Source organism: Parus major, chromosome 11, assembly GCF_001522545.3.
Source record: "Parus major isolate Abel chromosome 11, Parus_major1.1, whole genome shotgun sequence".
Taxonomy (NCBI): Eukaryota; Metazoa; Chordata; class Aves; order Passeriformes; family Paridae; genus Parus; species Parus major.
The window spans coordinates 17,024,850-17,048,721 of record NC_031780.1 but is presented as its reverse complement, the minus strand read 5'-3'; the positions used below and the strand labels follow the sequence as shown (position 1 = coordinate 17,048,721).

The window sequence follows — 23,872 nt, the reverse complement described above, 5'->3', positions numbered from 1 at the left end:
GGAAAACAATTTTGGCAGTCCCTAGTTGACAGTTTCAGCTTTTGTGTGCATTCCCCCAAAGTTGCTTTTTCCAGGGAAGCAAGCCTAGCCTCATTTGAGAGCTCCCATTTACACCCATTTCCTTTGCAGTCACTGATGATCAGATGCACGTATTTTATGTATTTATGTTTTGTAAAAATACAGATATAAAACTTACATATTTTCATACACATCTATTATTTCCAAGCCCTAAATACTACAGCAAATGGAGTGCATGCACTCAAGAGGGAGTGCAAATCTCTAATTGAATTTTGCAACACTTCAGATGTGAATCTCTCCTATGGATTAAATGTAACAGCCATGATTGCCCTTTAAGTAACAGAGCATCAAAACTTTGTGCCACTGAAGTTTAGACTGTGTTCTGGTCTCTGACCTTTATTTTTTGTGTGTTTCCAACGGTGAGATGAAAAGGAATGGGGGGAAAAACTCCCACAAAATCTCAGCTTGGCAGCTCCCAAAGAAATAAGTCTAACATTGGAGAGCCCTAATTCTTTCCAAACAACTCATCTAAATTGATGGTAAAACTGCCATTAAATTCAATGATGCAAAATTAGAAACCTTCACTTCTAATTTCACTTATCTCAGCAGAGATTTGACGTTTCCTGCAGTCATACTGCATAGTTAGAAAAGTCCAGGTATGTTCAGAATTTTCCTCTTTAAAGATTTTTTTTACTGCACACACGCTCATGCATATGGCTGGAGAGTTTATGTAGCTTTCACTAAGTCATGATGCCCAGTCATAATTTTATAATCTCAGTTTAATTGGAATACATGCCAGGAAAATGTGTATTTTTCCTTAAATATTACATTTTGTTTCATTCTGTAGAGAACACCCAATGTTGGTTAAACAAAGCCAAAGAATATGAAAGTTCTGTTGTACATATTTATACATTAAAAAAAAAAAAAGGCTGAAAAAGAAGCCCAGAAAGCAAGATATTTATGTCTTCCATTAATATTTAAAGACTTTTTTTTCAGGAAGTACAGGATAAGCACATCCCAGCTGCTGAAAGTCTCCTGATAAACAATGCCCCAGGCAGAGCACGGTAACACCTAATTCTCAGTCGCAGGCCAATCTGTTTGCCTTTTTATGAGCTGGCTTCATGTTGAGCACAAGTTGCCTTTTCTCTCTTCTCTCCTGTCAGTGACAGAGGTCTCAAATTATGTAATGCACTTTCCAAGGGGGGAGAGGGGCTGGGACAGCTGAGGCTGAGCTGGTGCAGTCTGTGCAGTGCAGTTCTGCTTTAGACACAGGAAAATTGCTTTTATTAGTGGGCTGGAGAGAATAAAAATTACTTCAGATCGTTTCTTGCTCTTGCTATAGGATGAAAACAGTGCTGATGGAACTGTTTTTCTTCTGGTTAAGTTTTTGGACCACTCTGGAAGTCTATCCTCTCTGTTTTGAACCTGCATCATGAGATGATGTTCACACATCAGTGGAGTGTCCGACTCCAGAAATTCAAACCTTTCTTTTTGCCTAAGTATAAGAAGGTGAAAGGGAAGGTTGCAATTTCCTTTTGTTCCTCTGTAGAGCTAAAATAGCTGTATTGCCATTTTAATACCTGTGGCTTTAATATCAGCTGTCATGAAAAAAAACAAACCCACAACAAAAAAAAAAACCCCAACCCAATCAAACAAAAATCCCACCCAGCCAACCAAAACCAAAATGACATTAAAATATTTTAAATACTTATTTCACTAGGGGGGAAATTTCACCTTCAGCTGCAAACTTCATAGCACATGCTGTCTCTTTGTCCTGCACCCGAGCCTGTGTAGCACACTGGAAGTCCAGAGCACTGCACAGAGCAAGGAATAGTAAAGAATAAAAATAGTTTGAAGGTTCTGACGACACCCTTGGTGGGTTTCTTTAAAAGCATTCTGGTTCTATAACGTAGTGGCTGCTTCTGGAAAGACTGACAGAATTATATACAAAAAGTCCAAGGCTTGACAGCTTTAAAGTTTTTCCATATTGATTTTACTATTGAGGAGTAACAAAAATAAGAAATTATATGGATACCAAGAGAAATTGTACAGTAAGGATGATATCACTGGGTCAAGATACTCTTTTGTGGTTTGGCTTTTTTTAAGAAAGGATTACCTAATGGTAAATATTTTTCAAAAAATCATAAAAAATACTTAGCTAGTCACATAAACCAGACTTTGTAGATACGATAAAGTATCATGTCAAGCAGGCACATAATAATTTTTTATAATAATTGAGATATATTTCAGTGTGATGGATGTTGTCATTTTCTCTCTATCCCAAAGCCTCAGTGAAGTTGTGACAAATAAGGACCTATCCTATATCCCAAAACAGCCTCATCTCCACTCCAGAGCACCAAGTTATGATGTTTCCCAGTTAAAGCACCAAAGAGAAAGAAGGATGAGGAATTTATCTTAGAAAGGCTTTTCTAAACCTTCTTTCTGTCTGCCCCTGTAGCAGACCCCTAAAACTGAGGTAACCTGCTTTTGGTAATGATCTTCTAGACAGAAAAATAAATCCTTCATTAGGAGCTCTAAATGTTGAAGAAACTGTTGCATTTCTGTAGCTGCATGTCCATATTTTCCCAGTGCATGGATTCCCTCAGCAACATGTGATGCAGAAGCTGACAACTGTGCCTAAACCAGTCATTTAGCATTTGACACAAGCTCAGGAACTCACTTAATAACCTAAAGAACTGTGCAGAAGTCTTTAAAGAGTAACAGAGCATGACTAAGCTTAAAAAAATAAAGTGACATATCTTTGCTCACTGAGTTACTCTGTGTGTGGGTGTAGGGCAGAACTCCTGAGCCAAAAGCAGGAGAAAGGTGGTGCCTGTTGCCAGTGCTGCTGAAATAAATAATGCTTTAGGAATCTGCTTTTCATTTCCCAGGCAGCCATAAGCAAATTGCCACAAGTGGTACATCAGAATAAAGTCGGACAGCTGATTTGCAGTTGGATTGGCAGGAAGCTCTGATGGCACAAAGGGCTCCAGCCCCGCTGCCAGAGCAGAGTTCGTGGAACATTTCCCATCTCCTTTCTTGCTCTGTGCCATTCCAGGTGTGTGGCTGAGGGAAAGGATGTGTAGATAATGCTTTAATGCTTTTCTGTGTTACAGCTAACTCCAGGTGACAGAACAGTCCCTTGAAATCACTGTTAGTGGAATCTACTGCAGCTCCAGGGGCTCTTGTGGTGTGCAGGGGTGCCTGGGCTGTGCTGCCCTGCCCAGCCCCTCTCCAGGGCACTGGGGTCTCACAGTTCCCTGCTCTCACACCAGCTCCTCTGGGGGAGAGCTTTCTGTCCCTAAAACCTGCCAGCATCCATGAATACAACCACGGCATGTTACCATAGCAGAAGTCCATCAGACATTTCTTTAAGTACTTTGCTTGTCCCTAATTGCCTGTTTCTCCTCTGCTCCAGAAGTTTTCCTTCACTCAGTTTTGTTGATTCAACTATTTCTCTGCTCTCTGAAGTATATAATGAAACTTCATATGCTTTTTGTCAGCACAGTTGTTCTCAAAACTTCTTGTTGTTGTCCTGTTGTTGATGGGTTCTTTAGTTCTGTAATGATCTGTGTTAGAATCTTGAAGAAAAAGACTTTTTGGAGGAGGATTTTGTTGCAAATTGTTTCTGTTAACTCGCATTTCACTGGTCTGTCTTACAATGTTGATTGCAAATAGCATGACTGCAGGGACAGTAAAGTGCAGTGGAGAAGGAATGGGAATGGAGACCAATTATTTGGAATGTGTAGCTTGCATGTTGTGGGGGCTGAGGGGGGGGTAAGAGCCTCTTAAATGAAAATTGCTCTTGGTGGAATTACAGCATGAGCAATGGCCTAACCCAGCTCTGTCAAAATGATTTGGTTTTGAAAACACCTTACTATTAAAGGCGTTTAAGTTAACAAGATGATTTTGACAGAACTGGGTTAGGGAGTGACTGCACGCAGTTCTGCTGGCAGATAAGAGGCAGGAGAGTCTCGCCAGGGCATGCAAGTGGCACTTTGCAGTGGGCACTGTGAGCAGCATCTGAGCCACTGCCATGGCAGCGTGGCTGATTACAGCCTCAATCCCTCCTCATCTTGCTCTTAGGTGGAGAACTGCCTCTTAATTTGACTATTCTTTGAATAAGTGAGTAATCTTCACACAAATAATCCACTGAGGAAAAAGCAAATTTTTTTTATGGCAAGAAGTATTCATTCCTTTTCAGAGGGAAAGATGAGCATGCTGCCTTATCCAAGGTGATTTAAATCAAGTTCAGGTAGAATTTAATAGATCTGTACTGGAAACAGGATGAGTATGGAGCTAAATTATGCAGGCGAGGATGACAAATTTATTTGTTGGATATGGTGACTTGGTAGTTCTTTTCTGGTAGAATTTAGGCTTGTTCTGTTTTAATGGCAAATTAAAAATCTTTACCACAGTTCTCTTGTGAGCAGAGGGATGGAGCAGCTCTGCTGGCAGGAAAGGCTGTCACAGCTGCCATTGTTCACCTGCACAGGAGAAGCTTTGGGCTGAGCTCAGGGTGGCCTTGCAGGGCCTGAAGGAGCTGCAGCAAAGCTGGAGAGAGACAATTGCCAAGGGCTGCAGGGCCAGGAGGCAGGGAATGGCTGCCAGTGGCAGAGGGCAGGGCTGGATGGGATCTTGGGCAGGGATTGTTCCCTGGCAGGGTGGGCAGGCCCTGGCACAGGGTGCCCAGAGCAGCTGGGGCTGCCCCTGGATCCCTGGCAGTGCCCAAGGCCAGCTTGGACATTGGGGCTGGGAGCTCCTGGGACACTGGGAGCTGGCCCTGCCATGGCTGGGGTGGGATGGATGGGCTTTAAGGTCTCTTCCAACCCAACCCATCCCATCCTGCGATTCTATGAAGAAGAGTAAGAAGAATTCCTAGAAGTGGGACTGGAACATTAAGGACTTTTATTTCTGTTGCTGAAAATGTAAGGCTCTGTTGTGGTGCCAAACAGGGATGGGTGAAGCAAAGATAATCGCTCTTCCCACTGTGGGAAGGCTTTGCATCATTTTTGCTGCTTTTGCTGGGAAAGGACCTTCTCTGAATCCTCGAGAAAGGGGCAAGGAAGCAAAAGTTGTAGTGTAGCCAATGCTTAGAGAGGTAAGAACAAACCTAAAAAGTTTAAGAAACAAGAACACTGTGAAGAAAAAGAAAATATAAAATCAACAGATATTCCACAGCTGTCACACCTGTGGGGACAGAAAAAATGGTAAGAAATGGCTCTGGCTGGCACCCTCTGGGTGATCATTAAATGAAGGCCTCTCTTCAATTATTTGAGATTGCTTGTATTGTAATGAGGATTTTCTTATGTTAAATTGGCATCTAAGATAGAAGTTATGTACTTAATGTACAAAATATAGTGGATCCTGAAAATTCTACCATAAAAACCCTTGCGGGTAAAAATAATCATTTTTTTTGTTTGTTTTTTTTTTTTTGTATCTTTGGTGTAATCCATTTAAAAAAGCATTACCCAAGGTTTCTTTTTACCTTAATAACAGTTATTTACTGTCTCATAAATTCCATCACAATGAAGTAGTGAGGTCAAAGGGCTGAGATGCTGCATAACATCGCAGCAAATGAAATAATGAAATAACTTTGCTGCACTTAAGACAATCCTCCATGACTCTTGTGTGGAGAAACACTAGAGTGGCTCTAAAATCTTTTAAACTGAGATCATGCTGTAAATCAAGGCACAGGCATTGTAATAAAGTGTTTTATTTGACCAGATGAATATTCTGTGCTTTGAAAATGAAAAGAAAAAATTGATTTTTGTTAAAGCTTTTTATGGTCTTTTCTTTTTTTTTTTCTATGGGAAGTTTATACCTTCAACTACCTTTATTAACTTTATTAATCTTAACAAATTACTGCATTGCAGTGGTCACTTTTTAGAGCAACAAGATGATTTTAATATGATTATAGTGAAATGAACTCTCTGAGAAGCACTTTCCTCCTCTCATACACAAAATGAGCTTTGTACCTCTGTGTCCACTGCCATACCTGGCTCTAACTCTATGCAAGGGATGAACTTACAGCATAACCTGCACAGATCTGAGTTCAGAAGAGGTGCCAGTGTGTATGACATTGTTTTCTGAAGCTGTGTGCTGGTTGTGTCCTCCTGTTAGGTTATAAACCTCACTGTAATCACTTTGGGTTGTACTTGTACAAGACTTACACACTCCATGGCTCAGTTTTATGAGTAGTGTTCCAGGATGCAAGTTCCTGTGAACAGAATCATATTTTTCTAAAACTCTATCAGCACACAGAGTGGAAAACAAACCACTCTGCTTTATCTGTACCTCTCTGTAGGCTGTGCATGGAGAACAAAATTGATGAATACAGACCTAAGTTTACAAAAACATAAGGCAGTCGTTTGAATCTCTGCTCCATGACATAGTAGAGCATTTTCTTTCATCTATTTGCAACATTAAAGAGATTCTTTATATTTTAAATATCACTTTCTCCTCTTAGGCATGAATGGAGAACTAAAGCTGTTTTGTAAACAGCTTTGCTGGATTAGAGTTGATCTGGAGTTGTATATATCCCACGGTGTACAGGGAAACCACTCAGAAGATCACTGAATTTTTGTTTAAGACAACAGCCCAAGGGCATCTGAACGTGTGGAGATTAAAAGCAAAAATTACACTTTTATCAAATCCAGCAAAATCTTGATGAAGGTGGAGCACTGCCTCCAGTCCTGGGCCCAGCACAGCAAGGAGCTGGAGCTGCTGCAGAGAGCCCAGAAGAGGCTCCAGGATGAGCAGAGGGATGGAGCAGCTCTGCTGGCAGGAAAGGCTGCCACAGCTGCCATTGTTCACCTGCACAGGAGAAGCTTTGGGCTGAGCTCAGGGTGGCCTTGCAGGGCCTGAAGGAGCTGCAGCAAAGCTGGAGAGAGACAATTGCCAAGGGCTGCAGGGCCAGGAGGCAGGGAATGGCTGCCAGTGGCAGAGGGCAGGGTTGGATGGGATCTTGGGCAGGGATTGTTCCCTGGCAGGGTGGGCAGGCCCTGGCACAGGGTGCCCAGAGCAGCTGGGGCTGCCCCTGGATCCCTGGCAGTGCCCAAGGCCAGCTTGGACATTGGGGCTGGGAGCTCCTGGGACACTGGGAGCTGTCCCTGCCATGGCTGGGGTGGGAATGGATGGGCTTTGATGTCCCTTCCAACACAACCTATTCTGTGTTTCTATTATTCTGTGAAATACACTCTTGAAAGTCCATGTTCTTCTCATTTTTATTGCTTAGAAAAAGGTTGTTCTGGCTTCACTGGAGTAATTTTGCTGTAATTCCGTACTCACCTCTGCTTTCTACCATGGCATAATAGAAGAAGGGAAAGTGCTACTGTGACTCATCTTCTGGTCTTCCTTGATTTCCATGCCTGCCTTTACATATAGTTTTTAATATGTTACTGCAGGCTGGTTCAGTAGCCCTATCATCCCCTCCTACACATCTAATCCAGAAGATTACAATTTAACTGCTAGGTACTTTTCAATTTTCCTATTGACCAATGTGTAAATTGCTGGGCCACATGTTTAAAATGCCTTCATCAGCTCCCAGCCACATACATGGAGTTCTGCTCCCAGGAATGGGGCAGAAGAGTGATTTCCAAACCTGATAAAGCAATCTGGGAGCAATCCCACCTCCATGCATTGCATAAAGTGTATGCCCTGATTCACTGAGAGAGCCTGAATGAGAGTCTGTTTCTCAAATAACTCTAACAAAGCTCCTGCAGTCCAGGTTGAGCTGTAGAGAACTTTCTGCATCTCCATAGCTCCACACTGATCACATTCCTGTGCAGAACTGGGACATGCCAAAGTCCCATTGGGTTTTTCTCCTTTGCCCTGCACTGCCCAGCTTTTCAGTGCTCAGAATCTCGCAGCTCTGTGTGCTCTGAGCTGGTGGAACTGCTTCTCACAGGGCTCTTTCACTCATGGGGGGTTCATGGCATGGCATGTGCATTGCTAATATTTCTGATGTGCTTTGGACTCGTTTGCCTTAAGGTATTGCTGAGCACACTGAGGACAGCCCAGTCACAGTGAATCTTCTGTATTAGTGTGAGTGGATAGCACCTAAATTTGATTGGAGTAAATGAAGAGTAACAAGCAGGAAGTCTGGGGGAGGAACTGAGGAGGGATGCACTGAAATGAACTTAATGCTTTCTAAGGATTGAGAGTGGCAGTGTGAAAACCAAATATCCTGTTCTTTCTTCAACCAAAAACGTTTCTGTGAGCTTCCTATTGTTTTAGCTCATTTATTTAATTTATTTTAGAAGGCAGGCTGTGGAGATTAATTAGGAATTGTTTTCAAAAAGCTTCTTGAATATGAAAGGAAATGCTTTATTATTATTTGGTCCTGTTGATTAAAAGAACTATAGCAATTTATGATGGAAGTGTAAGGAAGTCAGTCATGCCCACTTGGGTCCTTTTCTCTGAGAGGTTTTTGGGGTTTATGTACAAAGTGATTTTTCACCCAGAAACAGTCACACTGGAAAGGGAAGGGAACAATTTATTTTGCTCTGTTCAAGCCCTGAAAAGGTCCCTTAAGTTGTGTTTTCAGTTTCTGCCCCCCATTTTGAATTTAATCCTGGATGTTGAATGAAGATGCTGCCTCTTGCTCTGTTTTACAGTGGTTCTGTTTCTCCTGTGTTTTGGTCTTTGGTCCATTGAAGAAATCAGAAAAATCGGTGTCCTGGCAGGTACAGGCACCCACTCATCCAATCAGATGTAAAGAGGATCCCATTTGAGAAAAACCAATCACTTGGACTGCAAGTTTGGCTGTTTCTCTCTGGATACCTTCTAGCACCAAACACGCCTCTGGAAATCTCTGTTTAACAAGTGCCAGAAAGCAGCAGTAAACTCCATTTAATTCCCTGCACTGAAGGTGGCTGATGCATCCCATCATTAGACTGTTTGCTCCTCTTCCTTTTCTGGCACTGAGAGAATGTCAAGACATTTCAAGCCTCTCTTGCTTCTCTCACATTTCCCCCAAAACTTTCTTGCAGGAGCTTGCTGTATTCTCTGATTCCTTTATTTCCACCCCAGTTGGCAATGAGGCCTGTAAAGCTCCAGGTTCTCCTGTAATGGATATTCCCCTCATTCTGGATGCATTGTCAAAGCCCTGCACTATTAGCTCACCATTCTTCCATGCTGCTTGAGAGATTGAGTTTCACTTTGGTAGCAGCTCCTCTCTCCTTCTAACAAGACAAGTTTCTCACAGTTTCAGGCTTTCATGCAACAGATTTCACAGTTGCTTTGGCAATTACTGAAGTTTAAAAAAAATACTTTCTACATTGTTTGCTTTTAAAATAACAACTGATTTTTACTGGTCATGTAAAAGGTGCTCTGCATGTTTTATGCCACAAGTGTGTATGAACCTTAAAAAAGAGCAACAAAGCACCCCCAGCCCCCCCCAAAAAATCAGCTAAGCTCTCAGGATTTTCATAAGCACACATCATTAGGAATTAATCTTAAAGTAGAAGAAAACCAGCCTAAAATGCAGTGTAAGCTTAAGAACAGGCATTCCTACTCTCTTGTATATAGTGGTTTCTCCTGAGATTGTTTGGCTATGAATCAAAGAAAATGTATCCAGACTCTTCTCACATAACCCTGTAATGCAGCCCTTCTCTCTGAGCCACATCCCATCGAGTTTTCCGTGTGATCCATGGCTGCATTTCTGGGTTTGCTCATCCTTCTGGCATCAGCCCTGCTATGTTAACTTGCCTTTCCATTTCAAGGAATATTTACTCTGAGATGAAACCTGCTGTGACCTTTTAGTACATCAAAGGGTGGGCAAGGAAAGAAAGACAAAATGCTCCCAAGAGTCCATCTAGGAAAATGGCTTTGAAATGGAATGTGTTCTCTGAGAGTCAGGGGGACACAGTGAGACCTGGAGTGCAGATGTGCATAAATGAGTTTCCTTAGGTCCTGATAGTGGTCTGGTGTGGGAATCATGGATTTCACAGAGGATTTAGCAGTGATGTTTTTCTGCTGGGCTGTGAAAGGTTTGCTGGGCAGCAGTGCTGCTGCAGAGAGGTGATGGCTAAACAGACAATGGCTGCTGGAGCCTTCTACACTCAGGAGAAGTTGTTTTTTCTTGTGGAGGAAAGGAGCATAAGAATGCTCCTTTAATGCATCAATGCTAATTAATGAATAAGAACATGATTTTAATTTGCTTATATGGCAGATTATGTGTTTGTAACTGGCCACATTAACAGTGCAGGCTAGTGAGAAGCTTGGGAGCTTCTTCAGACCCTCAGATGAACTGCAAGATCCCAGAATGGTCTGGGTTGGGAGGGACCTTCAGGATCCTCCATTTCCACCTCCCTGCCACCGGCAGGGACACCTTCCACTAGACCAGGTGCTGCAAGCCCCACCAATTCTTAGGCCTAAATATTTTCCTAAGTGTGTGTAATCATCCATCTGGGTCTCCTCTGTCATTTCAGGCAATGCAAGAATACACAGAACCAATTTAACTGTGCAATAATATTATGAACTAAAAATTCAAAACCATAACATGGCTTATTTATGATGTAAAAGTAAATAAGACGCTTCAGAATGCTTTCCTAAGCTCTTTAGTCACTGATTTGAACTTTCTTCTTTTCTTTCCCCCACTAGGAATCTTTAATGACTGGAAAACTCAATGGATCATGTTTTTATCATCTAAGCTATTTTTACATTGACTGTGCTGTAAACACATGGAGGAGCTGTAAGTAAATGTTCTGTACTGCGTGATGAATTGGATTGCTACAGTCTGGAGGAAAGCAAAATAATAATTTAATTTCTGTGGTAATTTGCGTAGCTTGTGGTACAATGCCAGAAAGACTAACGGAAATGCTTATGGATACATGGACTCCATTAATAATATTATGGATTACTGTCCTTCCTTCCATTTATATGGCTCCCATGAATCAATCTCAAGTACTACCAAGTGGATCCAGTACAGCACTAAAAAGGCTAAATGAAGAACAAAGAGTTTTGCACCGTTCCAAGAGAGGCTGGGTTTGGAATCAAATGTTTGTATTGGAAGAATTTTCTGGACCTGAACCAATCTTAGTTGGCCGGGTAAGGCAAGATTTGGTTTTTTTTCTTCCTCTGAATGTATAAATGTATGACATGAGAAGGTCTTCAGTCATTTGGACTCTTCTAAGGAATTTCAGACTCAGGTGCTTTGTGGCTCTAAAATAGTTCTCTAATATCCATAGATTTGTGCTGTAAATGTACCTCACTGTAAGGACACTGTTTCCTAGTTAGCCAGCCTGCTATTTCCAAGAAAAATAGGCATATTCCATTTTTTTGTCAAAAAAACCCCAAAAGTGTGTTCACATCCTTTCTTTTGTAGCATTAGTCACCACTCCTTACCTCTGTCAGCTGTAGAGTTTTACCAAAGCAGCTCTTTGCAATGTGTTGCTGTGCTTTCCTGAAGGTTGTTACACCTATAGGTCATGTTCTGTCTCCAGTCTGATGAATCAAGTTGCTTGTGCTCTGAGGATTTTTAAAAAACAGGAACCAAAAAGAAAAGTGTGGACTGTACAGCAGATTATGGAGTCCTAGTTTATGTGGAGGTCTGTGCACACACATGGAATAACATTATTGCCATGGATTTTGTAATTTACTTTCAAAGCTAGGAAAATATTGCACCGGGTAAATGATCTTATTTTTCAGTGTCCCAGCTTTTCTGCTGCCCTAAAGCTATGCTTGTTGCCATGCATTAGTTTATTCTGTAGCTCAATGTGTTACCTCCAGTCAATGAATCAGCCTTGCACTTGTATGAGCCATCTGTATCCATCAGGGATGAATTATCCTTAGAATTATTCTTAGAAAAGAATGATCTGTTCACAAATGCATGTTTGGAAGGGAGCAGGTATAAATACCTTAATTGTTTGTCTGTGAAGTTCAGTTCCCTCTGAACAACCAAGTGCATTATTGTCTTATTAGCTGGTCACTGGGGTTGAGTAAAAAAAAAAATCTAGACAAAATTATGGATAGCAGTTAACTTCACAGTAATCTTGGATTTCTTATGGCTAAATGGATAGCATATGGTGTAATATAGGGACTGTCAATAGCTCCATCTATTACTGAAGAGAACACAGATCAAGTGCATTCCCAAATCTTCCCCATTGTAGCCACTTTCAAGGCAAGACTCAGGGTCAGAAGGTGTAATGAGGTTTTTATCCAGTGACTTTTGGTGCTGTGTCAATTTACATTTATATCAGGTATTTGGTATCTGTTCTCATTTGTTTCTCTGGGGTTAGTAACATATCTCAATTTCACAGAGACAGCAAAGTGCATATTTCACATCTTAAAATGTTTTATTCAACCCATTCTTTCTGGAATATTTTAGTTGAGCTTCTAAAATTATTTTGAGTAGCTGGGGAGAATCCTGGGTTTGTACTTTGTGGTATTTTGATTTTCAGGGTATATCCAGGTCTAAATATTTCTACTATTTAAAGGGGTTTTTTTTGGTGGTTATAATATCCTGTTTGAGTCATTGGTGAATAGAAGTGGGTAGGTTAAACTAAGCCAAACCAAGGAAGACATTATCCCATCTTCTGCTGGCATTTTAAATAGAATTAGCTAAAATGCTGTGACAATCTATTTGTTGAGACTGCTGCATAATTAAAACACTGCATGTTATAGACGGAAATGAGCAAGAAGCGAAGTTTGTTCCCATAGGGAGAAATTTTTGGTTTATTCATTAAAATGTCTTAGAATATTTTTGGAATTCTGCTCTCTATTTTTTCTCCCTCTACAGAGAAACCATCCATATTTCTGACTTTTTTTTCTTTCCTAAGGCTGGTGAGTGGTGAGAGAGCTTTCAGGCTGGTGTGCAGTCACTGGGAGCAGAGGTACTCCACAGCTTTTTCTTAATCCTTCCTGCCTGGAAAGCAGAGACTCCCTCAATTATACCTCTTAGCAATCCTTCCCAAAACTTTAGGGTGTACAGACTGCCACCCTTAGCAGCAAAATGCTTTCCTTTTCCATGAAGTTGGGCTGTGGTTCGTCCTCTGTCACCCTCATTGGTTTCTTATCCAGTGCAATTTAAAAATAACCTCCCTTTCAGAACTCGCAGTAGCTTTGCACTTACCTGGTTCCTCCTCCTGCCTTTTCCACCTACACTCTTCCTCCAGCCTTTTGAGAATTTCCCCTGCCAAAAGATTTGCAGACCTGGGGTATCTCCTTTGTTCTGGGACTTTATTGACTGTTTTATTTGCCCCATGGCTTACCTCAATTATCTTTTTTCCTTTTTTTGCCAGACTTTGAATGAAGAATGGTCAGCAAAACAGGCTATAGTGAATTAGTGCAGAGACTTAATGTTGTGAAGAGAATGATATCAAATGTCTGCCCCATTTTTAGTGCATTTTCTGTATCTAAATGTGCCTTTTTCTTTTTACAATCAGTATTGTTTGCCATGTGCTTTTTCTGTGGTGAAAGTTCTAGTATAATCTTCAATAAATCTTTTATTTGGTGGTTAATTGCTACAATGAGAACATTCCAGAAGCAGAATTATGCAGATATTTGTAACAATTCTTGTCTCTACGCTGTTGTTGAGTGTACCTGGTGCTTTTCATAGTCATGTATGTTTTGTACAAACATTTAATTAGGTGCTTTGGAGAATAAATACAGAAATAAGTTTTGCACAAACAGAAATGATATGCACACAAGCAGAATTTGTTTTATGTTCTCAAATGTACCTTTAAAACCCAATGAAATTCAGCTCTTAAGAATTCTCAGAATAGAACTGATACTTAAATAATAGTTCTTATGTTAGTGGGTGGAAAGGCACTGAGTGGAAGTATTTGGTCCTAATGGATTTGATGGAATATATCAGAAAAATAAAACTGAAAACTGAGAATAATTTTATAGGATACAAAAAGAACACAAATCTCTTTGTAAATAAAAACCTGAATGCAGAGTCTGGTAGTTCCTCCTGTAGGTTGGAAGGTCTCATACCAAAGTTTGTGAAGTGCAGAGAAATTTAGCAAGACAGGATTACAGAGGTCTTCAGTATTATTAAAACTGCTCAGTTTTTCCAGAGGAAACAGCTTCCAGACTCTTCTCCAGAGTTTGAAGTGTTACAATGCAACTGCATACACTTCAAAGGTGCTTGTTCATTGCTGTTCTGCATGGATATAGAGTAATAAATGCACTCCCAGTGTGTTTGCTCTAATAAATGAAGTAATCTAGGGTGAGACTAATAGGAGGAATTAATGTGAACACCTCTTAAAGTGTGGTGTCTTCCTTCAATGGCTCGAGTAAAGGACCGTAGCAAATCTTTTGCTTTCATTCTTGAACCTCTTAGAATGAATTTGAGCAATATGCACTTTTAATGACAATTTTTGTCATTATGTTTGGCAGGATCAAGCTCAAAATGAGCAACTCTACTTGAGCTCAGACATCTCTAAAGAAGAGGATCCTGAATTTATGAGATTTCTCTATAAAATGCCACAGATATTCTAGTTTTTATTTTACTTTTTTTGGCTATGTTCATATTGCATTTATTTTGCCACATGGTATATTGATAGAATTATGGACTAGAATATCCTGTGTTGGAAGGGATCCCCAAGGATCAGCCAGTCCAGCTTCTGTTCCTGCACAAGCACCCCGAAATCCCAGCCTGTACACCCCTGCCCAAAGGCTCCTGGAGCTCTGGCAGCCTCGGGGCTGTGCCCATTCCCTGGGGAGCCCGGGCAGTGCCAGCACCTCTGGGGAAGAACCTTTCCCTGATCTCCATCATAACCATCCCCTGGCACAGCTCCATGCTCTGTGTCCCTCCTTTGGACATTCTCTAATAGCTTTAGATCATTCTTATTTTAATGAGTCCCATATTATTTTGATCTGTGCATGTAAAAATACATCTGTGCATTTTGAGAAACCTGCAAAGTAACTTTTCTTGTGTTGATGCAACACAGGTTAAATGAGTTTGTGTTTATTCCCAGCGATAAAATACCGAGAGACAGATTTGCAATCACTCTTTTTGTACTTCATTTCTTTTTCTCCCCCTTTCACCCACAGAAGCAGGTACTTTACAAAGCTTGTGTGTCTCCTTTAGAACCTCCCCATCCTGCACAGTGCTGTCAGCAGTTTGCAGCCTCCCCGTGGCTGACAACCTCATCCAAGTGTAGAGTGATATGTCTTGTGACACCGCATGCTGTCCCTGTGGACTTGATTAGTTAGGTAGAACTTCTACTTGCTATACACTGCTGCATCTTCTCCATCTCCTCTGCATGCACTTACAGCACCATGGCAGATGTGCTGTGAAATCTGGGCTGTAGCAAATGCCACTGTTCTTTCACAGGAAACAGCCTCCGAATTCACAATGACATCGGTAATAAAGTGAAAAAGCATTAGGGAGCTGCATTTGGGGGATTGCAGTTCCTGCTTTATGGAACATGTGTTGTTCATGATGCTTTAAATGGGTTTAATAGATGTTTTTAAGCAAAAATCTGTGATAGTTAATGTAATAGCAGTTTGTAATTAGAATCATAGAATGTCCTCAGGTAGAGGGGATCCACAAGGATCATTCAAGTGCAGCTCCTGTCCCTGCCCAGACACTCTACCAATCCCCCTGGGAATCTCTGGAGCGCTGTCCTGGAGCTCTGGCAGCCTCCTGCCCATCCCTGGGGAGCCTGGGCAGTGCCAGTACCCTTCCTGTGTCATCTCTCCAGCTTGTTCCAGCCTGTCAGTGCATCCTGAGTGCTCCATCCATGGTGCAGAATCCAGCACCTGTTTGTCTTTGTTAAACCTCACAAAGCATGCAGAGAATGAAAGAGAGAATGAAGGCCACAAAAGTTGCTTGTTTGTGTTTATGTTCTCTGGCTTACCAATAAATGAATCCAAATTTAGATCCAGACACAAAAATCCAGCAGCAGTCACTCAGGTTGGTGCTGTGGCACACCACTCCACTGGCAGTAATTTCCAGGTTGTCCCAGAACTTCCCCCAGACTTTCCGGATTTCCCTGTCTCCAGTCCCAAAATAACATATTGCCTGTTTTGTCTGAGGAGAGGTTTGGGAAGTGAGCAAGGCAGGGAAGAGCAGCCCCTGTGGCACATCTGTGGGGTGGGATCTCTCCAGGATCATCTCCAGGGCTCTGCAGAAAATCCAGGATGGGAGGAAACCAGTGGGGCTGTGCTGGTGAGGCTCAGAACCAGCATGGCCAGGTCAGCTCTGTATTGTGGCAAGCTCAGGCAGGCGTTTTCCATCTCTGACTGCTTCTGACTTACGTGGCTTGTGTCTCTTCACTCCACCAAGTGCAGATTTTCTTGTGTGGCTTGTGGGATGAGAGAGCCAGGCAACTTTCAACTTTTGCTGTTTGGAGCACCAGAGATTTTCCCTTGATGTTTGGAGCTTGGGTTCAGGGCTGTAGAGAAGAAACAATTTTCCTGTAGGAGGAGCAGTGGAGAGCATCGTGTTTTCACAGTCAAGGGCTTCAGGCTGAGCTCCTGTAAAACCCAAACCTGCAAACGCAGAGAGCGCTTCTAAATAGCTTGGAGCTGTATGTTCTACATTATCCATGCTCTGTGCAATCCTTGATTTCTTCACCAACATGCATTTTCTGTCTTCACCAGGAAATGTTTCTTGTTTAAAATCATGACTGGTTCAGTTGAAGTGTCTGTGATGGAAACAGGTAAAATAAATAAGGTTTTAATTCAACAAGTTCCTTCCTCACATTTTGTTTTTCATTCCTGCCCTGAGCTTGTGACTATGATGGCTGCCTGAAATTACTGTTGTACTCAAGTGGTGCAAAGCAGAACTGTACAGAACTAAGGCTAGCAGTATTTTGAGGGATGAATTACACGCTGTTTCTCTGAATGAAAAAGATATCTTTGTGACATGTAGGAGCAGCAAAGTCCTAGCCCAAGTTTCACAGGATGTAGCATGGTCCTACATTAATGCTTTGTTAAATTTTTCACAGCAATCACTCCACCATATTAAATAGATTCTACCCTTGTTTTCCCCTAATACACACTTGTATGTTTTTCTATGATTTAAATGCATGCCATAAAATATTCAGTATCTGAAATGTTGCAAAGTCAACATTGCCTTCTAAGCCTTAGATTTTTGTTGTTGTTTTGCAACCATAATTATACACTAATTTTTCTGCTAAATAAATTCCCAGAAGCTGAAATGTATCAATTATTTTGCTACTGTATTCTTTATGAAAAATACTAATTTTCCCCCTCCTTTTGTGTGCTTGAAAGGGGAGAGGTGACTGTGTACTGCACAGAATGTCCCAGTTTGCACAGTCACAATCAGCTTAGTAAGCAGGAGGATAAACTAGAAAAGAAAGAAAAGAAAAGAAAGAAAAGAAAAGAAAGAAAAGAAAAACTTTCTGTAATTAAATGTTACTGCAAGGACAATAAACACAGCAGACAAATACAACATTTTGTAGAAGTCTGATAAAAGTATTAGGTTTTTAAAAAGTGTTCTTGAGCCTGCACAACTTTCATTTGTTTCTTTTTTAAATGAGAACAAGTTCCAAGAAGAAGTTTAAATAAAAAGCATAAATGAAAGCAAGAACAGTTTGACTGTCCCAACAGTGTCTACATTTTCTACTACAGTGTAAAAAATACTTTACTGATTTCTTTAAGATTTAAGGCATGTCTCCAGACACTGGAAATCTCATTTCTGTATATTTCTGGGAGTATTACTGAATAAAGTTGAACACTTTCATGCTCCTTCATCTCCAGCCTGGGGCATGATATAACCACAATTTAAGTAGAGACACAACTTAAACCCCTTGAACATCAGCTATAGAACAGGACTGGTAATAACTTCAAAGAGGCATTTTATCAGTTACTTATGAATCCAGCATCTTAAAGGGTCAAGCTGCAAAACACCAGGCACCTCCTCAGCTGCCTGTATTTTCTTTCATGGAGTAAGAAACCATCTGTGATGTGAAGAACAACTTAAAAGTTGGAGGTTGGGCAGGGGTTTTGCTGTTTTTTTTGTGTTTTGGTTTTCTTTTTGTTTTGTTTGGTGTTGATGCTTTTTTTTAAATTCCCTTTTATATAATAAAAAGGAATGGTATATGTCACTCTAGCATTATTCACTTAAATTTCTTTGTAATGTGTTTCTAGAGCCACAACGATATCTGATATTTTGAAAAAATAATAGCTAATATTGAGCATTTTGTTTGTTTGTAAAGAATTAGGAGCTTGTGTGCTTTTCAATATATTGATCTGCAAGCTTTATCATTCAGTGAAATGTTGGCCAAGTATGCATGCAAAATGCTGAAGTGACAGTATGAAAAATTGAGTTGAGCCTTCCCCATGATATTCTGAGGTGCCCTATGATTGTTTAGCCTTTCCATCATTGCTTCAGTAAATGGTTTTCAATTTCTACCTGTAGGGCCCACCCCTCGTGCTGTCAGGATGTTTCAGTTCCAGTTGTCAATTTAACTACCAATTAGTGCCAATTGTGAGGGGAGTTTTTTGCTAGAAGTTTGTCCTTGCTGAACTTGACAAGCATATTTCCCATCCATCCATGAGCTCCCAGGTAGCTGTGATTTCCCAAAAGTGCCAGGATGTGTCTTTCAACCAGTAAAGTGAAAGGGAAGTTTTATTGTTCTCAGGTCCTGATAGGATATTCCTCAATTTGCCATGGATTTGTGTAACAAAACTCTTAATTTTCTATGAAATGAGAAATGCTTTGGAACCAATTCCTTTGGTGACTGTAGGCTTCCAGTAAGAGCTGTGGAGCTGAAGTGGGTGATGCCTCATGAACTCAGCCACATCTGAGAAATCTTTGTAGCTGCTGTATTTTTAGCATGTAATAAATGTACAACCACAGGAATCACAAGAAAAACAAGTTTTCAAGTGAAAATAATGAGTTTGCATAAATTTTGTTTCTTGAAAGTTCTGTTTTAAAAGTTGGGTTTTCTTCCTATGCTGGTAAAGTCAAAGAGGAAAAAGCCACAGTGTGTGTGGTGCAACAGACCAAGGGATTTACAGCTGAGGGTCTTTTGCTTGGTGTTTGGCTTTTGGTTTTGGTTGTGATTTTGGAGGTATTTTTAGACAGAGCCAAGGATGTTGATGATGGGAAACTTACAGTGTCAGTTTCATTACAGAAATAATTTGCTGCAATATATTTTAGGTGCTGTTTAAAGGTAATTATTATTTGCAAGCAATTTGTAAGACATGTAGAACTTTAAAATAAATACAGATAATTTTCCTAAAGATATTTAGGCAAATATTAATATGTTTGAATAGCCTCTCAGTGATCCCCGAGGAACACCTGTAGTGATCCAGAGTTCTTTATAACATTCCTTTTTCCTGAGGACTCCCTCTTAGTGTAAAAATTCCCCTGCAAGGATTTCTTTTAAAGCCTTTATTTTACAGCAGTCATGCCAGCAGCTAAGCAAAAGTAAGTGTAGCTCTCCCTGGAGACTGTCAATGGCATTCCTGAATTAACCACAGGAATCATTAGGAGCCACAGAAGACATCCCTTGCCTTGCTGCGGGGTCTGAGCTCAGGAACTGCTTCCCACCCATCCCCTGGTGAGCAGAGGCAGAGCTGAGGTTTGTTCCAGCCTGGGAATGTGCTGGAATAAAAGGCTGGCTCACTGGGGGCGAGCAGCAGCGTTGCAGGCACAGCCAGCAAAAAGGATTTCAGAGCGGTTCAGAGGGCCCCAGTCGTTTGCTGGTTTCAATCCAGAAGCCACATTAGCTAATTCTCCTTTCCCTGGCTGAGGGAACTGTGTGTGTTCAACAGGGGTTCTGCTGCCAGGGAGAAAAGGGACATTTTGGGATGGGTGAGCTGGGGGTGACCATCCAGCTGTGCAGCACAAGAGGTGCTGAACCAAACCACGCATCTTCTTCCATCCTGTCGTTTTCTAAGGTCACCGTTCCACAAGCATCAGCAGGATCGTGACATGTTGTACACCCAGCCTAAGCAGTCAGGATTTTAAAGCCAATGGGCAAACCTGCTCTATTTTTCAATTAGTTTGGGATAATTGGCAGCAGAATTGGTGCAGCATGAACCTGTGTATAAAAGCATGATGCAAAAGGCTCAGAATCTCGTAGTGCTCACCTCGGAGAGCTTAATAAAAATCTGCCATATTTTTACAGAATAAGGTTTCTAAATGGAGTTACTGACACACTTGTTATCTTGCTATTCCCTTTTCACTCTTATTTCCTTTTTTTTTTCTTTTTAATTTTAAATTGCCTGTTTTTCAGGCCACCTGTTCTCTAATTAATATGCAGTTTAAAGAATTTCACATAGACCACTGGCACACTTTGCAATTCCAGGTGTTGTCCTGCCATACTGACAAGAAAATACAGTGTCCAGAGGCAAAGGGAAAATGCTTGTGCTTCTTTCTTCCCATAAAATCATCTGAAACAAGACTTAATGCCAACACAATATTTCCAAATTGTTCATTTATTTCTGCTAATTAATGGGTCTTGATTATGCTGTTGGTTATCCCACAGGAACTGAGAGCAGGTGCTCTAAATACACAAAGATTTTATATTGAGTTTTTGTATGAACAAATGGAAGTTATTTTAATAGTTATTTATTAGTTATTTTATATCATATACCAGGCTTTTACTTGGTCTGTAAGACCAAATTGATATTTAAACTATGGTTTTTTTTAAAGAAATCTCAATGTAAAATTGTTTCTTGGGGAAATTTTTAAAATGTACATATCCTCAAAGCCCTCTCACCATGAGGACTGGTGCACCAAGCAGCAGTAAATGTGAAAGCTGTTAATGCTGCCATTTATATCAAGAAGCCTTGGCTAAAATTTTGATCCATTTTGATGAGTAGGAGACGATTCCTGCCTCAAAGCTGTTGCTGTCTAATTGAGATATGTGATTTATTAATAACTGAAATGAGATATAATAGGAAATATGTGTATACTTCAATGTGTTGAACATACTGGCCCAGTGGAGTTAGCACAGCTCAAAAATAAAGAAAATGGACAACACTAAATTGCCAGGCAGCATTAGGCTTCTCTTTCTGTGTAGAAGGCAACAACACTGATCATTTCATTAAATAATTATTTAGTAATTGATCTAAATTCTGCCCTTCCAAAAGACCACCTGCTCGTTCCTGCCTATCGCTGATAAGCCAAGGACTGCATGGAACTGAGCAGTCTGTATTCAAAACAAAATATCTGGATTTTTAAGGGAATTTTTCAGTAAATGTTTCTGTCTAAATCAAATGCATTCTGCACAAATCCTGTAGCAGGCAATTCTCTGTGGGGGACAGACTGATGAATAGTAAAGCAAAACTTTGCTCTGTCAGGCTGGAGGTTGCCTCTGAGACAGTGGGTTCATTGCAGTGCTTTGAATGGGGAACAGAATGCATGTGTTTTATACTCAAAGAGTGAGAAAAACCATAACATGGCTGAGGCAGTATTTATCCCACAGACAACATCTACTCACAATCAGGAATGCATCTGTAAGTTCTGGCTGAATAACAGGATAAGACAGGGGATAATTTTCCAGCTGCAAACCAGGCAGATGTGGCTCTGTTTTCCAGTTTCATTAGGCATCCAGTCCATCCTAATGTATTTAAATTCTAAAATACAGATTATGCAGGGTCTGGTGGAGCCAGGGAGGTGAAACAAAGAGCACTGACTGATGATACACTGAGATGAAAACTGGTGTGATGTATGAACAGGTTGGTAGTGTAAGGGAATATCGAAGGGATTTCTGTTGAGGGGGACTACAATAACCAGGGGCAGGGGTTTCATTAGGGAAACTGTGGCTCTTTCTGGCAGGAAGTAGGTGTAGGAGTTCCAGAAAACCACAGCACCTGGGTGGCTTCCTTGCCAGGTAGAATGGCCATAATGAGGTCACTGATTGTTCTCCAGGTGAACAATGGCAGCTGTGGCAGCCTTTCCTGCCAGCAGAGCTGCTCCATCCCTCTGCTCATCCTGGAGCCTCCTCTGGGCTCTCTGCAGCAGCTCCAGCTCCTTGCTGTGCTGGGCCCAGCCTGGGGCAGCTCTGCAGGTGGGGTCTCACCTGAGGGCCCGAGGGGCACAATCCCCTCCCCTGCTGCCCACGCTGGGAGATCAGTCCAGGGCGAAGTTTTGTAGAATGGTTGGGTTGGAAGGAACCTTAAAACTCATCCATTCCACCCCAGCCATGGCAGGGCCAGCTCCCAGTGTCCCAGGTGCTCCCAGCCCCAATGTCCAAGCTGGCCTTGGGCACTGCCAGGGATCCAGGGGCAGCCCCAGCTGCTCTGGACACCCTGTGCCAGGGCCTGCCCACCCTGCCAAGGAACAAATATTTTCCTAATATGCAATCTAAACCTAAATCCATCAGTTTGAAGCCATTCCCCCTTGTCTTTCTCCAGGCTCCTGTAAATAATCTCTCTCTGTGCTTCTTGTGGTCTTCCTTCAGGCACTGCAAGTCCATATAGATTGACCCCTGTAATGTTTGTGACCTTTCCCATTCTTTTAGAAATGCTGTTGAACTTTTCTCTGGTGTCTGTACCTTCATCCTCAATGCAGCAGGATTGGGAGCTGAAAGGGAAAGAGAAAAAAAAAAAGGGAATGCATTGAAGGTAATTTTGCACGTGGTAGCATGTTCTGCTTTGCAATAAGAAAGGATTTGCAGCCACTCAGAAATCCTTTATTTTATAATCTCCCCTATTGATCACACCTGTATTGAAATCCTGAACGTGGGAGCTCAAACATTCTTTGCTGGGCTTCTCAGAAATAATTGGGTTATCATTTATTTCATCAGAGTATCAAAAAGGGGTAATGAGACATCCTTTAATCTTTAAAAGTGTTTTGTCATTCTGTGCCTTACCAACAGAACACTGGTCTGGATTCTTTTGGAAGTGCAGATTGCTTATTAGGAATGCGTGCAGTGCAATAATTTAAAAGAGGGAACATCCATCCTGTGTATTTCTAAATCTCCACTATTTTCAATTGACTCTTCATATGAAACATTTCTTGTTAAGGCTGTTTGGAGAGGCGTAAAGTGTTTTGTGTGCTAAATCAAAGCTGCTTTGGTTTCACTTATAGGAATTAATGATGGGCTGTGAAAGTAGAAAACGTATTGTTGTGTATAACCTGTCACAGCCAAACTGGGGAAAGGTTTGTCCTTGCTACTGTTCTGGCCTTTTATTACAAAGAGCAGGAAGGACAGTCAATAACCACTTATTAATGATTTTCTCTGTCCTTTATTGTAGCTTTAGGTACATTAGGCTCTCAGTAATTATCTCATTCATAATCCTCCATAACAAGTAATACTTTCTGCATCTTGTGAAGCATAATTGGAAAATATTTTCTTTGGATGTACACTATTTCTGTTCTCTCTTTAATATAACTTTCCCCAAGAGTATCTTGCCAAGGCAAAATGAGCAAGCATAATTTTATACAGGTAATCAAATCTCTCAAATGCTGGCACATTTTCCTTTATCTCCATGGGACCAAAAGCTAACCTTCAAATAGACCTAGGCATTAAAAGGGAGAATTTCAGCACACAATTAGAACTCAAATAAGCTTGTACAAGGCAACTTGAACAAAAGTGCTATTTTGAGTTATTAGTACTGTATTTCTACTACAGAATATTCCATTTGATTAATACAGATCTGTAAGAGAACATATACACACACACTATATATTAGTCTAAGTGCATATGTTGTGTCTTTGTGTATATATAGATATGTCTAATACATTATTTAAGCACTGGCTTATAGCAGGAGTTTACAGCCTTTCTAAATAGTTCTATTTTTGCCCACTTAGAACTCCAAACCACATCTTGATGCAGGTTTTATCTTACTGTGTTGAACAAAATAAATGTGAGGGGGAGGGAAAGAAACAAAGAAATGAGCATGTCTTTAGATTCCTCTCAGTTGCAATACCCAGCAGAACAGTTAATTTATTCCAAACTTTCTGACATGAATCACG

At 41.0% G+C, this 23,872-nt stretch overlaps 1 protein-coding gene across 1 annotated transcript in view; it reads left to right on the top strand.

The window, feature by feature from the left end:
* Positions 1 to 23,872, top strand: part of CDH8 (cadherin 8) — a 150,770-nt gene that overhangs the window by 4,769 nt on the left and 122,129 nt on the right. Inside the window, exons 2-3 of the mRNA XM_033517205.1 lie at positions 10,624 to 10,714; positions 10,808 to 11,070. Coding sequence (XP_033373096.1) covers positions 10,633 to 10,714; positions 10,808 to 11,070 — 345 coding nt within the window. The 5' untranslated portion in view covers positions 10,624 to 10,632. The remainder of the gene's footprint in view (positions 1 to 10,623; positions 10,715 to 10,807; positions 11,071 to 23,872) is intronic.